The sequence below is a fragment of the Zophobas morio genome, unplaced genomic scaffold, assembly GCF_036711695.1.
Source record: "Zophobas morio isolate AGI-343-1 ecotype UQ-CSIRO unplaced genomic scaffold, CSIRO_AGI_Zmor_V1 ptg000008l, whole genome shotgun sequence".
Lineage (NCBI taxonomy): Eukaryota > Metazoa > Arthropoda > Insecta > Coleoptera > Tenebrionidae > Zophobas > Zophobas morio.
Window position 1 is genome coordinate 1,693,030 of NW_026972113.1, and position 17,391 is coordinate 1,710,420.

The following is a 17,391-nucleotide window of genomic DNA, read 5'->3' on the forward strand; positions in this document are numbered from 1 at the left end:
TTCTACAAATTTTTGCCAAAATTTGACGTTTTCGAAACTTAACCAAAGACATTTTCTTGTAGATTTTCAACTCTAGAACTCATTTCCGGTGTCGTTTTTTTTATAATTCCAACTGTTTTTCCGGAATCGACTGTTGAAATATCGAAATTTTTAGAAATTTCCAAAAATTCGCATTTCGTACCGATTTTTTCTAAAATGTTGCTCCGTGACCATCGACATGCTATATTTTTGGAATCAGCACGCCCAGATATACATCCCTGAATTTTTTCAGAATTTTTAGACAACTTTTGTAAAAGTGAAATTTTTCCAATGGTCCCCCCTTCTTCAAATTTTTGCCAAAATTTGACATTTTCGAAACTAAACTAAACCCATTTCCTTGTAGATTTCGAGCTCTAGAACTCATTTCCGGTCTCGTTTTTTTGATAACTTTAACGGTTTTTCCGGAATCGACTGTTGAAATATCGAAAGTTTTAGAAATTTCCAAAAATCCGAATTTCGTACTGATTCTTCCAAAAATGTTGCTCCGTGACCATCGACACGCTATATTTTTGGAATCAGCATGTCGAGATCTACGTCCCTGAATTTTTTCATAATTTTTAGACAACTTTTGTAAAAGTGAAATTTTTCCAATGGTCCCCCCTTCTTCAAATTTTTGCCAAAATTTGACATTTTCGAAACTTAACTAAATACATTTTCTTGTAGATTTCGAGCTCTAGAACCCATTTCGGGTCTCGTTTTTTTGATAACTCCAACGGTTTTTCCGGAATCGAGTGTTGAAATATCGGAATTATTAGAAATTTCCAAAAATTCGTATTTCGTACCGATTTTTTCTAAAATGTTGCTCCGTGACCATCGACATGCTATATTTTTGGAATCAGCACGCCGAGATATACATCCCTGAATTTTTTCAGAATTTTTAGACAACTTTTGTAAAAGTGAAATTTTTCCAATGGTCCCCCCTTCTTCAAATTTTTGCTAAAATTTGACATTTTCGAAACTAAACTAAACCCATTTCCTTGTAGATTTGGAGCTCTAGAACTCATTTCCGGTCTCGTTTTTTTGATAACTTTAACGGTTTTTCCGGAATCGACTGTTGAAATATCGGAATTTTTAGAAATTTCCAAAAATCCGAATTTCGTACTGATTCTTCCAAAAATGTTGCTCCGTGACCATCGACACGCTATATTTTTGGAATCAGCATGTCGAGATCTACGTCCCTGAATTTTTTCATAATTTTTAGACAACTTTTGTAAAAGTGAAATTTTTCCAATGGTCCCCCCTTCTTCAAATTTTTGTCAAAATTTGACATTTTCGAAACTTAACTAAATACATTTTCTTGTAGATTTCGAGCTCTAGAACCCATTTCCGGTCTCGTTTTTTTGATAACTCCAACGGTTTTTCCGGAATCGACTGTTGAAATATCGGAATTATTAGAAATTTCCAAAAATTCGCATTTCGTACCGATTTTTTCTAAAATGTTGCTCCGTGACCATCGAAACACTATATTTTTGGAATCAGCATGTCGAGATCTACGTTCCTGAATTTTTTCAGAATTTTTAGGCAACTTTTGTAACAGTGAAATTTTTCCAATGGTCCCCCTTTCTTCAAATTTTTGCAAAAATTTGACATTTTCGAAACTCAACTGAATACATTTTCTTGTGGATTTCGAACTCAAATATTCATTTCCGGTCTCGTTTTTTTGATAACTCCAACGGTTTTTCCGGAATCGACTGTTGAAATATCGAATCTTTTAGAAATTTCCAAAAATTCGCATTTCGTACCGATTCTCTCTAAAATGTTGCTCCGTGACCATCGACACGCTATATTTTTGGAATGAGCATGTCGAGATCTACTTCTCTGAATTTTTTCAGAATTTTTAGACAACTTTTGTAAAAGTGAAATTTTTCCAGAGGTCCCCCCTTCTTTAAATTTCTGCCAAAATTTGACATTTTCGAAACATAACTAAATACATTTTCTTATAGATTTCGAGTTCTAGAACTCATTTCCGGTCTCGTTTTTTTGATAACTCCAACGGTTTTTCCGGACTCGACTGTTGAAAAATCGGAATTTTTAGAAATTTCCAAAAATTCGCATTTCGCACCGATTCTTTCTAAAATGTTGCTCCGTGACCATTGACACGCTATATTTTTGGAATCAGCGTTACGTGATCTACATCCCTGATTTTTTTCAGAATTTTTAGACAACTTTTTTAAAAGTGAAATTTTTCCAATGGTCCCCCCTTCTTCAAATTTTTGCCAAAATTTGACTTTTTCGAAATTTAACTAAATACATTTTCTTGTAGATTTCCAACTCTAGAACTCATTTCCGGTGTCGTTTTTTTTAAAATTCCGACGGTTTTTCCGGAATCGACTGTTGAAATATCGAAATTTTTAGAAATTTCCAAAAATTCGCATTTCGTACCGATTCTTTCAAAAATGTTGCTCCGTGACCATCGACACGCTATATTTTTGGAATCAGCGTTACGTGATCTACATCCCTGAATTTTTTCAGAATTTTTAGACAACTTTTGTAAAAGTGAAATTTTTCAAATGGTCCCCCCTTCTTCAAATTTTTGCCAAAATTTGACATTTTCGAAACTTAACTAAATACTCTTTCTTGTAGATTTTGAGCTCTAGAACTCATTTCCGGTTTCGTTTTTCTGATAACTTCAACGGTTTTTCCAGAATTGATTATTGAAATATCGGAATTTTTAGAAATTTCCTAAAATTCGCATTTTATACTGATTCTTTCTAAAATGTTGCTCCGTGACCATCGACACGCTATATTTTTGGAATCAGCGTTACGTGATCTACATCCCTGAATTTTTTCAGAATTTTTAGACGACTTTTTTAAAAGTGAAGTTTTTCCAATGGTCCCCCCTTCAAATTTTTGCCAAAATTTGACATTTTCGAAACTTAACTAAATACATTTTCTCGTAGATTTAGAGCTCTTGAACTCAATTCTGGTCTGGTTTTTTTGATAACTCCAACGGTTTTTCCGGAATTGACTGTTGAAATATCGGAATTTTTAGAAATTTCCAAAAATTCGCATTTGGTACCGATTCTCTCTAAAATGTTGCTCCGTGACCATCGACACGCTATATTTTTGGAATCAGCATGTCGAGATCTACGTCCCTGAATTTTTTCACAATTTTTAGACAACTTTTTAAAAGTGAAATTTTTCCAATGGTCCCCCTTCTTTAAATTTCTGCCAAAATTTCACATTTTCGAAACTTAACTAAACACATTTTCTTGTAGATTTCGAGCTCTAGAACTCATTTCCGGTCTCGTTTTTTGATAACTCCAACGGTTTTTCCGGAATCGACTGTTGAAATATCGAAATTTTTAGAAATTTCCAAAAATTCGCATTTCGTACCGATTCTTTCTAAGATGTTGCTGCGTGACCATCGACACGCTATATTTTTGGAATCAGCATGTCGAGATCTACGTCCCTGAATTTTTTCAGAATTTTTAGACAACTTTTTTAAAAGTGAAATTTTCCAGTGGTCCCCCCTTATCCAAATTTCGGCCAATTTTTGACATTTTCCTACCTAACTAAATATATTTTCTTGTAGATTTCGAGCTCTAGAACTCATTTCAATAAAAAAAATTATCACAATTGAGATGGGGTGGGTGGGGGGGTTTATTTATTGATGTTTTTTCTTAACATGCATAGTATTTTTTGGACACGATACTCAATAACATGTTTTTAATTACTTGTACATAAATAAGTATTTTGCAGTTAATTTCCGCCCTCTTGGTTCACGTCGAATAAAAAAATTTGCCACAATTGAGATAGGGTGGGTGGGCGGGCTTACATTTTTTCTTGTTGTTTTAATATGTGTAGACTTTTTTTCACAACATGAAACAAAAAACATGTTTAAAATGCAATTGTGCATTGTTTTCACCTTATCGCCACCTGCACCCGATCCAACACATCATTAACACATGACATTTACAGCTTTATGGAGCATAATTAAACGCTTTCCTACTCACAGTTACATCAAAAGCCAAGACTGTAATAGTCGAACTTACGACCTTCCCATAAAACACCTGAAACGAACAAGACTGTGATTAGCAAACCGAGATAAGTACGTGCCAAGTCTCACTTTTAGTACCACCGGAAATGTTGAGTCCACGGGAGGTGAGTTTTTCTGTTCTCTGCGTGGCCCCTGTTGTTTGATGCATGGTAACAACACGAACAGATGACAGCCTAGCCAGTTAGAACGCCAATTAGCTATTAACCAAAGAGATTGACTTTGTTGATATAGTCGTGCTGGTGTAAGATCGGGTGTAATTATCACGTATTGGCCGATGATTAATGAACAAAGAGGCGATAAATTTTCTTCGGTTGTGGCGACGGAAATGCGCAAAATTGGCCAAAGTTGTCGTTTTTAGTTAATTCACATTCACGCTGCATTTTCAAAGAAAAGTCGTCTCCGACATGAAAATTCCGCTAATCCATCTCGACTTATATGGAGCGAAATTAATTTAAGAGGCGAAATAAATTCATCTAGTTAACAGTAATAACTATCATTAAGGCATTCTCGGATAATAACAGCAGTTGCCATTCATAAATTGCAACAAAACGATTTCTTCGTATCGGCAAAAATCGTGTCGTCGTGATTACGGTTTGGGGAATCCGCTGGATTTTTTTCCGGGCGGAAGAGCTTGTGCAACTGCAACGGCTTCTCATGACAACTGAATTATTAAATAACTGTACTAAAAATTAGAAAATGGACGGCGATAAATCTGGTTGCTTAAGCACGGACACCTCGAATAGGATTAATTCGTCGGCTATTCCACTCCAATTTGTCTAGAGTGACGTGTGATTTGTTGCAGGATCAAGCATGCTCTGGATGGCCATTCTCGGCGCCGTATTGGTGTGGTCAGCGGCTCCGGGGGCTCCCTCGCGCCGAGGACAAGGTATATTATTTTTATTATTATTATTAGTGAAAAATGTAAGCACTTCAAAACTTTTTTATATCTGTAACTATGATAAAATTTGGAGTCATTCGACACATTTTTTTATGCTTATTTGTTTTTTTTTCAATTTTTTATGCATATTAAAACTTATATGGTTATTTAATGCTTTTTTCGACGAATATGAGTTTTAATGCATATTTTGTTCAAATGCCGGCCTTGTCGGGATGACAAATACTTGTTAGTTAGGCGTATCGTATCGTATGCATTTTACCTGGACTTGACCATTGAAGTACACCTACTCAAGACCCTTTCTGTGAATAGGTTCCGGTCGTTTGGGTAATAAAATTTTATTATAGGATTGGAAAAATACTCCATAGATTTTATGACTTTAAATCCTTACTTCCGTTGATAATGAATTAAAGCTTTAAACCAGATGTTCTTTTTCGGCATTTTGCGGCAAGACCGTTGAAGATTTTCTAGAAAAAAGGATTATTGTACCCAACTACCTACCTTAAAATTTTTCTAATGGAAACTTTTAAGTAAATGAACCGTTTATTTCGCAACCATCAGTCTATCGCATCTGTCGTAGTACAGTGTTAAACGTGGTTCTCCCTTGTTACATGTTGAGTTCTTTTTGGTAATATTACTAATATTTTAAAAGAATGCCGAAAGTAAAATCGACGCCGGATGAGTAGATAAGGGATTTTCCAGAATTAAAATTAGAAAACAACAAAATATTCTGCAGAGCTTGTGTGAAAACCGTAAGCCCACTAATTTTTTTTTACCTTTTTTCCTTTGTTAATCCTGTATATGTACGTTGTTTTAGATTCAAAGTGATAAAAAATATAACGTGACGCAACATGTCAGAACGACTCTTCATGTAGAAAGGAAGAAAATGTTTGAAGTTTCTAAAATTAAACAGCAGACCATACATGAATCTGTTGCATCTACTTCCACAAAAGATGAGCAGTTTCAGTTTAATTTCGATTTATGTAAAATGATGATCCAGTCCAATATACTTTTAAAAAAATTGGAGAAAGGCCCTCTTGAAGAATTCCTTGAAAAACACTGCAATCGACATATTCCGGTTGAAAGTACTCTCCGAAAAAATTATGTAGGCCCAGTGTTTCAGCAAGTTTATAACGAAATTAAACATCGCATTGGAGATAATTATTTATGGTTCGCTGTCGATGAAACAACTGATAGTTGTGGAAGATACGTGGCAAGTTTAATTGTTGGAATCTTAAATGAAAATTTCCCTAGTCGAAGGTATGTAGTAAGTTTGAAAATGTTAGATAAAACAAATGGCAATACGATTACCAGATTTGTAAATGACAGTCTTACGTCACTATTTTTGCCAAATAAAATTTTATTGATGATCTCGGATGCAGCTCGTTATATGTTGAAAGCAGGGAATAATCTAAAAATATTGTACCCCAATTTAATTCACTCTACTTGCATTGGCCACGGTTTAAACAGAGTGCCTGAAGGAATACGTTTGCAGTTTCCTACTGTTAATAAATTAGTGGCAAATGGTAAAAAGATTTTTGTTAAAGCCCCACTAAGAGTGCAACATTTTAAGGAAAAATTTCCAAACATACAATTGCCCCCAGAGCCGATTATAACGAGGTGGGGAACATGGTTACAAGCCATATTGTATTCAGCCCCGTAGCTACGGGGGGGGCAAGAGGGGGCTGAGCCCCCCCTAGCAGTTGTGGTTGCCCTCCCTGGAAGACTTATACATTATAAATTTCAAATTAGTAATAAAATTTCAATATAATGCCGATTGCCGAAGCATATTGACTGGCCCCACACGCCCCACCTTTATTTTCGTACAGGGTATATTATTTGGCAATATCACCTTACCGTTGATGTTGACCGTATAAAAAAATGAACATGTCACATTTTATTCCATAGCCTACTATTGAGCTTTTATTGAAATGGACAAAAAATAGACAAAAAATTCTGAGATGTAGATCTCGATGAGCTTAATCAAAAAACATAAGGTCTTGATGGTCCCAAACCAAGATTTTTCAAAAATTCGGTTCCAAAGTCGACATTTCAAAATTTCTGAAAAATTACATTTCTTTTGGCCGCTCTGGAAAAATTGTACGAATTTTCGAAAAAATAAAACCAAAAAAAAAAACATTTGGAGATCGAAATCAATAAAAAGATCCCTTCTGCTAGTTTTCGAAAATGCGTGGGAAAAGTCAAATTTTTATAGATTTTCAAAAATTGAGCTTTTGTTGGAATTGGCTGAAAATCTACAAAAAATTCTGAGATGTAGATCTCGACGAGTTTAGTAAAAAAACATAAGGTCTTGCTGCTATTCGGTTTCCAAGTCGAATTTTTAAAATTTCTCAAAAATTATACTCCTATTTCTTTTGACGATTCTAGAAAAATTTTACAAATTTTCGATCAAATAAAACCAAAAACAACATCTGAAGATTGAAATAAATAAAAGAATGACTTTTGGTAATTTTTGGAAATGCTAAGAAAAGTCAAAATTTATTTAGTTTTCAAAAATTGAGCTTTTGTTAGAGTTGACAAAAAATTCTGAAATATAGATCTCGATGAGCTTAATCGAAAAACATGTTCATGCTCCCGGAGCAAAATTTACGAAATATTGGGTTCTACCTAAAATTTCTAAAAAATCTCAAAAGTGACTTAAAAAAAAGTTATTTCTTTATGCGATTGTGGAAAAATTCGACGAAATATCAAAAAAATAAAACCAAAAATAACATCTGTAGATCGAAATCAATAAAGAGATCCCTTTTGCTAATTTTCGAAGACGCTTGGGAAAAGTCAAAAAATGTATATGGATTTTCAAAAATTGAACTTTTGTTGAAGTTAACAAAAAATCAACAAAAAATTCCGAGATGTAGATCTCGATGAGCTTAATCCAAAAACATAAGGTCTTGATGGTCCCAGACCAAGATTTTCGAAAAATTCGGTTTCAAAGTCGACATTTCAAAATTTCTCAAAAATTACATTTCTTTTGGCGGCTTTGGAAAAATTGTACAAATTTTCGAGAAAATAAAACCAAAAACAACATTTGGAGATCGAAATCGATAAAGAGATCCCTTTTGCTAATTTTCGAAAACGGTTGGGAAAAGTCATAAACATTTTATAGATTTTCAAAAATTTAGCTTTTGTTGAAGTTGACTAAAAATCCACAAAAAAATCTGAAATGTTGATCTCGACGAGCTCAAGCAAAAAACACAAGGTCTAGATGGTCCCAGATCAAGATTTTCGAAGCATTCGGTTTCAAAGTTCAAAAATTACATTTCGTTTGGCGATTGCTGAAAAATTTTACGACTTTTCAACCAAATAAAACCAAAAACAACATCTGGAGATCGAAATCAATAAAGGAATCCCTTTTGGTAATCTCGAACGTGCTTGAAAAAAGTCAAAAATTTGATACAGGTTTTCAAAAATTGCCATATTTCTTCCGTCGATTCTGGAAAAATTGTAAGAATTTTCAAAAAAATTGAATCCAAAACGATTTTTGGAAATCGAGATGAACAAAGGAGTCTCTTTTGATAATTTTTAAAAATGCTTGGGAAAAGTCAAAAATTTTATATGGGTTTTCAAAAATTGAACTTTCGTAAAAGTTGACAAAAAATTCTGAAATATAGATTTGGACGAGCTTAAAAAAACATGACAGGTTCATGGTTCCGGATCAAAATTTTCGAAATACTCGGTTTCGAGCTCGAATTTTCAAAATTTCTCAAAAATTACCATATTTCTTTTGGCGATTGTGGAAAAATTGTACGAATTTTCGAAAAAATAACCAAAAACAACATCTGGAGATCGAAATCAATAAAGGAATCCCTTTTGGTAATCTCGAACGTGCTTAAAAAAAAGTCAAAAATTTGATACAGGTTCTCAAAAATTGCCATATTTCTTCCGTTGATTCTGGAAAAATTGTAAGAATTTTCAAAAAAATTGAATCCAAAACGATTTTTGGAAATCGAGATGAACAAAGGAGTCTCTTTTGATAATTTTTGAAAATGCTTGGGAAAAGTCAAAAATTTTATATGGGTTTTCAAAAATTGAACTTTCGTAAAAGTTGACAAAAAATTCTGAAATATAGATTTGGACGAGCTAAAAAAAACATGACAGGTTCATGGTTCCGGATCAAAATTTTCGAAATACTCGGTTTCGAGCTCGAATTTTCAAAATTTCTCAAAAATTACCATATTTCTTTTGGCGATTGTGGAAAAATTGTACGAATTTTCGAAAAAATAACCAAAAACAACATCTGGAGATCGAAATCAATAAAGGAATCCCTTTTGGTAATCTCGAACGTGCTTAAAAAAAAGTCAAAAATTTGATACAGGTTCTCAAAAATTGCCATATTTCTTCCGTCGATTCTGGAAAAATTGTAAGAATTTTCAAAAAAATTGAATCCAAAACGATTTTTGGAAATCGAGATGAACAAAGGAGTCTCTTTTGATAATTTTTGAAAATGCTTGGGAAAAGTCAAAAATTTTATATGGGTTTTCAAAAATTGAACTTTCGTAAAAGTTGACAAAAAATTCTGAAATATAGATTTGGACGAGCTAAAAAAAACATGACAGGTTCATGGTTCCGGATCAAAATTTTCGAAATACTCGGTTTCGAGCTCGAATTTTCAAAATTTCTCAAAAATTACCATATTTCTTTTGGCGATTGTGGAAAAATTGTACGCATTTTCGAAAAAACAACCAAAAACAACATCTGGAGATCGAAATCAATAAAGGAATCCCTTTTGGTAATCTCGAACGTGCTTAAAAAAAAGTCAAAAATTTGACACAGTTTCTCAAAAATTGCTATATTTCTTCCGTCGATTCTGCAAAAAATGTAAGAATTTTCAAAAAAATTGAATCCAAAACGATTTTTGGAAGAAATCGAGATGAACAAAGGAATTCTTTTGGTAATTTTCGAAAATGCTTGGGAAAAGTCAAAAATTTTATATGGGTTTCCAAAAATTGAGCTTTTGTTAAAGTTGACAAAAAATTCTGAAATACACATCTCGACGAGTTTAAAAAAACATGACGAGTTCATGGTTCCGTACCAAAATTTTCGAAATATTTGGTTTCGAAGTCGGATTTTTAAAACATGTACTAAACATGCAAAAAAATAAACTCAAACAAATTGGATGTTACCTATATGGTCACTACACAAATTTTTGGATGCAGTACAGCTGTTTGTGAATCTACATTCTCTGTTTAACCAGCATTTTAACCAAGTACCGTACTAATTTTTTGGACTTCGACAAGTTTTTACGAAAATTTAGCGTAAAAAATCGACGTTTCCAATTATTTTAATGTTCTTTCAAATATAAAAACTCAGAAAAAATAAAGTAGTTATCTGAGTGTATTATTAAAATATAAATATTTACATGAAGCCCCCTCTGCCGACAAACTTGCCCCCCCTGAATAAGTTTTCTAGCTACGGGGCTGATTGTATTATGACAAATATATCAAAGAATTTGAGGAAGTAGTTACGGAGTTTAGCGAAGATTCTTCTCAATCGATTAAAGATTGCATAAATATTTTGAAAAACAAAGATTTGCGACAAGATCTAGCTTTTCTAAGAAGCAATTATCAATTCGTATGTGAGGTAACAGAAAAGTTAGAAAAACCCAAAATGTTGTTGGTAGATGCCATAAACTTAGTGAAAGAATTTAAACAACAAGCAAACGCAGTAAGGGGTGATATTGGTACTAGAGTATCTCAAAAACTTGACGAAGTGTTAAATAAAAATGCAAATTTCGGTGTTCTTTCCGACGTTGCTCGTGTTTTACAAGGCCAGAATGTGGAAAATTTTGGAGTTAGATTCAACATTAGTTGCAAAATTCAAATTTGCGCCAACAACGAGTGTGGATGTTGAACGCACAATCTCCAATTTTAAACACATTTTAAATGATCGGCGAAAAAATTTTACAGTGGACAACTTGGAACATATTACAATTATAAATTGTTTTAAAGAAAACTGAAATACGTGTGTAAAATATAAAGTCTAGGATTATTGTAATAATGTTTTATCCAAAGTTCTAAGAAGTGTTCTTTGATTTGTAATATGATTATGTTTTTAATGCTTTTTTGCTTAAAATAAAACTTTTTTATTGAAAGTGTTGTGCTTATAAATCCGCTCTCTAATTATTATTATTATTGTTTTATTTTTGTTTGCACTTCATTAAAATTATAGGCGCACTCTCAGTAACGGAAGATGTTTTTCTAGCATTCTGGTACGGTGCATACGCCGCTCTCCGCTTATGTAATTTGTTCCCATGAGTTCTCGTCAAGTTGGAATTTTTATTAACACAGGCAAAAAACGTTATTGGAGATACATCACGCGACTGTTTTTAATAGAACTTTTTAGCTAAAATTTATTAAGCCATTATGCGGCGACTTCGTGCTAGTCGAGGTGACAGGTCACCACGTTTTAATTAGCAGAACTTAAGTCCTCACTTTAACAAACTCGCATTTTTGCTAACATTTTTCTTCAATAACCGCGCGATTTCAATGAGCATTAATACGCTCACGTTGAAAGCTAGCCATCACAATTTACTTCCCCTTAAGTGATCAATCGCGTCTGAAAGTGGTCCATTTGCGTTTCCACTTGATTGTTGAATTTTTTGTAATCGGAATCGACTTACAGCGGAATTTATCACATCGGCGTGTGTGCCACTTTCCGCAGGAAATTTTCTGTAATTTCGTTGTTTAAATTGACGGATTCGAGTCATATTTGACCCTCATCTGAAATATTTTTACGGTCCATTTAACGCGCTGAAAAATGATACGTTGCAATTCCATTAGTATTCTTCGGTGTGCTTGCGGTGCACACATTTGCATAATTATGTGAGACTTGGATGGATTATTGCGACGTAAACGGATCAGACAGGTATTTATGATATAGCGACAAACGGGCATTTTTTTTGTGTGTGGGTATAAATCGTCTGCTCTGTGGGACGCCGATTAGCTATTAAAACACTAAATGAGATTCTTAACATTGTCGTAAAAGAAAATGCGGCTGCAGGTTTTACACACAAATTGCTTCAAAAGCTTCTTCAACTTTAAAAAACTTTTGGCTATTAATCGGGGTTTCATAAATAACATTGATAATGTGGAACAATTCTCTGAAATTTTGGAGACGCTTTAAAGTTATCATAAGCATGGTAATTTTTTGATCAAAATGTACTTGCTCATCCCCCCTAAAAAATTTATGACGTCACCTCAAAATATTGCTGAATATTTCCTATCTTAAATGTGCAATATATGATGAGTCTATACTTGTGATTTATTTTTAATACATAGTTAATATTCATATCTTCTGAAAAAGTAGGGGACGGTCATTTAATTTTTTTGATTTAATCAGGAACGGTTCACTCCATTTTCCCAGAAAATTTTGGGAATACAATACTATTATTTTTCAATTTCCATTTTATGCTAAATAAAATAAGTTAGTGAAATAGAAAAAGGAGTTGGGCTGGGCTAAATTTAGCTTTTTTGTAGGTTTATAAGTAAGCGTTAGCCCCGCCCATCCACCCCTTCTTCGTTCCAGTGACCACTTTTAATATTGTTCAGATCTATCTTAGCAAATTTTAGCCCCGCCCACCCACCCTTTTCTTTTTCTTAGAAGATGTCATTAACCAAGATCAGTCTTATCTTATCAAACACTACCCCCGCCCACCAACCCTCTATTTTTTTGAGGATGTATCATTTGCCAAAATCAGTCTTATCTTAGCAAGTCTTAGTGCCACCCACCTTCCCCCCTCTTCTCATTCTAATGACTAATTTTATTTCTGTTCAGTACATGATCATTCATTTCATTTATATCGAATAAAATCGATCAATGAAAAAGAGACAGGGTGGGTGGGCGGGGCTAATTATGTTCCTTTGTCGAGTGGGAGTGGAAGCTAATAATAGAATCTAGGATGCGAAAAAAGTAAAAAAAAAATTTTGTGAATCGAAAATCAATAATAATTTTCTTTTTTATCACCAAAAATTTTTTTAGCGAGCTATTTTGAAGAAACTGTAAAAATTGCAATATTTCAATTAGTAATTTTGGAAAAATGGTACGAATTTTCGAAGAAACGAAGCCGCAAATGACTTCAACTTGAAAAATGGTCGAAAATATGAAGTGCCAAAATCAGTCTTATCTTATCAAATACTAGCCCCGCCCGCCCACCCTCTATTTTTTTTGAGGGTATGTCATTGGCAAAAATCAGTGTTATCTTAGCAAGTTCTAGTGCCACCCACCCTCCCCCCTCTTCTCATTCTAACGACTAATTTTATTTCTGTTCAGTATATGATTTCATTCAGATCGAATAAAATCAATCAACCAAAAACAGACAGGGTGGGTGGGCGGGGCTAATTATGTTCCTTTGTCGAGTGGGAGTGGAAGCTAATAATAGAATCTACGATGCAAAAAAAGTAAAAAAAAATTTGTGAAACAAAAATTAATAATTTTCTTATTTTATCTTCAAATTTTTTTTAGCGAGCTATTTTGAAGAAATTTAAAAATTGCAATATTTCATTTAGTAATTTGGAAAAATGGTACGAATTTTCGAAGAAACGAAACCGAAAATGACTTCGAGTTGAAAAATGGTCGAAAATGTGAAAAGTGCCAAAATCAGTCTTATCTTATCAAATACTAGCCCCGCCCACCCACCCCCTATTTTCTCAGGGGATATGTCATTTGCCAAAATCAGTCTTATCTTAGCAAGTACTAGCGAGTACTACCTTCTGAGAAAATAAAGGGCGGGTGGCCGGGGCTAGCCCCTGGTAAGATACGACTGATCTTGACAAATGACATATCTTCTGACAAAATCGAGGGCGGGTGGGCGGGGCTAGTACCTGGTAAGATAAGACTGATTTTGGCAAATGACATGTCTTCTGAAAAAATCGAGGGCGGGTGGGCGGGGCTAGTTCTTGGTAAGATATGACTGATTTTGGCAAATCACATATCCTATGGGAAAAGAGGGGGCGGGTGGGCGGGCCTAGTATTTGTTAAGATAAAACTGATTTTGCCCCTATTAATCTCGTAAAAACTTGTGTAATTTAAAGGTGTTAAATTGCAAATTTCCATTGTAACGAGTTGAATTCCTAAATCTAGATGAAATGTGCAAAATGTGACGTGTTTTTACTTGTGATTTATCATTGCATTCATATTTTTTAGATTTGGTTATATAGGTGGCTCAAAAAAATTAATGAATGAGTCAATTTATTTTATTGATTTAATCAGAAACGGCTCACCCCATTTTCCCAGAAAATGTTAGGACTACAATACCGTTATTTTTCACTTTGCATTTTACGCTAAATAAAATAAGTTAGTGAAATGGAGAAAGGAGTTGGGCTGGGCTATATTTAGCTTTTTTGTAGGGTTATAAGTAAGCAGTAGCCCCGCCCATCCACCCCTTCTTCGTTCCAGTGACTACTTTTAATGTTGTTCAGTTCTATCATAGCAAGTTTTAGCCCCGCCCACCCACCCTTTTCTTTTTCTTGGAAGATGTCATTTACCAAAATCAGTCTTATCTTATCAAATACTAGCCCCACCCACCCACCCTCTTTTTTCTTGGAAGGTATGTCATTTGCCAAAATCAGTCTTATCTTGCCAAGTCCTGGTGTCACCTACCCTCCCCCCTCTTCTCATTCTAACGACTAATTTTATTTCTGTTCAGTATATGATCAATTATTTTATTCAGATCGAATAAAATCAATCAATGAAAAAGAGACAGGGTGGGTGGGCGGGGATAATTATGTTCCTTTGTCGAGTGGGAGTGGAAGCTAATAATAAAATCTATCATGCGAAAAAATTAAAAAAAAAAAATTTAGTGACAAAAATTAATAATAATTTTCTTATTTTATCTCCAAAATTTTTTTAGCAAGTTATTTTTGAAGAAATTGTAAAATTTGCAATAATTCAATTAGTAATTTTGGAAAAATGGTATGAATTTTCAAAGAAACGAAGCCGAAAATGGCTTCGAGTTGAAAAGTGGTCGAAAATGTGAAAAGTGCCAAAATCAGTATTATCTTATCAAGTACTAGCCCCGCCCACCCACCCCCTATTTTCTTAGGGGATGTGTCATTTGCCAAAAACAGTTTTATCTTAGCAAGTCCTACTGTCACCCACCCTCCCCCCTCTTCTCATTCTAACGACTAATTTAATTTTTGTTCAGTATAAGATCATTCATTTTATTTAGATCGAATAAAGTCAATCAATAAAAAAGGGACAGGGTGGGTGGGCGGGGCTAAATATGTTCCTTTGTCGAGTGGGAGTGGAAACTAATGATAGAATCTAGGATGTGAAATAAGTAAAAAAAATGTTTGTGAAACAAAAATTAATAATAATTTTCTTTTTTTATCTACAAAATCTTTTTTAGCTAGCTATTTTGAAAAAACTGTAAAAATTGCAATATTTCAATTAGTAATTTTCGAAAAATGGTACGAATTTTCGAAGAAACGAAACCGAAAATGACTTCGAGTTGAAAAATGATCGAAAATGTGAAAAGTGCTAAAATCAGTTTTATCTTATCAAATACTAGCCCCGCCCACCCACCCTCTATTTTTTTTGAGGGTATGTCATTTGCCAAAATCAGTCTTATCTTAGCAAGTCCTAGTGCCACCCACCCCTCACCCTCTTCTCATTCTAACGACTAATTTTATTTCTGTTCAGTATATGATCATTCATTTCATTCAGATCGAATAAAATCAATCCATGAAAAAGAGACGGGGTGGGTGGGTGGGGCTAATTATGTTTCTCTGTCGAGTGGGAGTGGAAGCTAATAATAGAATCTAGGATGCGAAAAAAGTAAAAAAAAATTTTGTGAAACAAAAATTAATAATAATTTTCTTTTTTTATCTACAAATTTTTTTTAGCGAGCTATTTTGAAGAAAATGTAAAATTGCAATATTTTAATTAGTAATTTTGGAAAAATGGTACGAATTTTCGAAGAAACGGGCCGAAAATGACTTCGAGTTGAAAAATGGTCGAAAATGTGAAAAGTGCCAAAATCAGTCTTATCTTATCAAATACTAGCCCCGCCCACCCACCCTCTATTTTTTTTGAGGGTATGTCATTTGCCAAGATCAGTCGTATCTTAGCAAGTCCTAGTGCCACCCACCCTCCCCCCTCTTCTCATTCTAACGACTAATTTTGTTTCTGTTCAGTATATGATCATTCATTTCATTCAGATCTAATAAAATCAATCAATGAAAAAGGGACAGGGTGGGTGGGCGGGGCTAATTATGTTCCTTTGTCGAGTGGGAGTGGAAGCTAATAATAATAATTATTATTATTATTAAACACAACTTTCCCAACGGGATTGCCCATTTTATAGGGAAAGTAAAAAAAAAGAAAAAAAAAGAAAAAAAAAAGAAAGTGAAAAAGTTATTAAATTGGGCATGTCAGAAGAAAAAACAAAATTTTAGTTTGTAGACTATTAAAGATAATACTAGAAATACACTAAACACCATATTCGGCAGTAATACAAGCAGCAATGCTAGCATTTTTATCAATAATAGAATCTAGGATGCGAAATTTTTTGTGACATAAAAATTAATAATAATTTTTTTATTTTATCTCCCAACATTTTTTTAGCGAGCTATTTTGAAGAAATTGTAAAAATTGTAATATTTCAATTAGTAATTTTGGAAAAATGGTACGAATTTTCGAAGAAACGAAGCCTAAAATAACTTCGAGTTGAAAAATGGTCGAAAATGTGAAAAGTGCCAAAGTCAGTCTTATCTTACCAGGAACTAGCCCCGCCCACCCGCCCTTTATTTTTCTCAAAGGATATGTCATTTTCCAAAATAAGACTTATCTTAGCAAGTACTAGCGAGTACTAGCTTCTGAGAAAATAAAGGGCGGGTGGGCGGGGCTAGTACCTGGTAAGATAGGACTGATCTTGGCAAATCACATACCTTCTGAAAAAATCGAGGGCGGGTGGGAGGGGCTAGTACTTGGTAAGATAGGACTGATTTTGGCAAATCACATATCTTCTGACAAAATCGAGGGTGGGTGGGCGGGGCTAGTACTTGGTAAGATAAGACTGATTTTGGCAAATCACATATCCTATAGCACAAGAGGGGGCGGGTGGGCGGGCCTAGTATTTGTTAAGATAAAACTGATTTTCTCTCTATTAATCTCGTAAAAACTTGTGAAATTTAAAGGTGTTAAATTGCAAAGTAACTAGTTAACTTCCTAAATCTACCCGAAATGTACAAAATATGATGAGTTTTTACTTGTAATTTATCATTGCATTCGTATTTTTTTAGATTTGCTTATACAGGTGGCTCAAAAAAGTTAATATAGTAGTATTAATTTATTATTTGCCTTACAGTCTTAATAAAATTCTCAGTAGGTGTACAAATTAACTTAATCTATATAATACAAATAAATCAATAAAAAAAATAAAGTAAATATTCGAGTTTTATATAATAATAATTGTTGTATTCTTTGTGCTTGCCCAGTCCTC

General features: G+C 33.9%; 1 protein-coding gene across 2 annotated transcripts in view; it reads left to right on the plus strand.

Moving 5' to 3' along the window:
- The window catches only part of LOC135125006 (serine proteinase stubble), a 137,023-nt gene that overhangs the window by 80,236 nt on the left and 39,396 nt on the right, over positions 1-17,391 (plus strand). For both annotated transcript variants that reach the window (XM_064050272.1, XM_064050273.1), the window contains one exon: positions 4,842-4,925. In XM_064050272.1, coding sequence (XP_063906342.1) covers positions 4,842-4,925 — 84 coding nt within the window. The remainder of the gene's footprint in view (positions 1-4,841; positions 4,926-17,391) is intronic.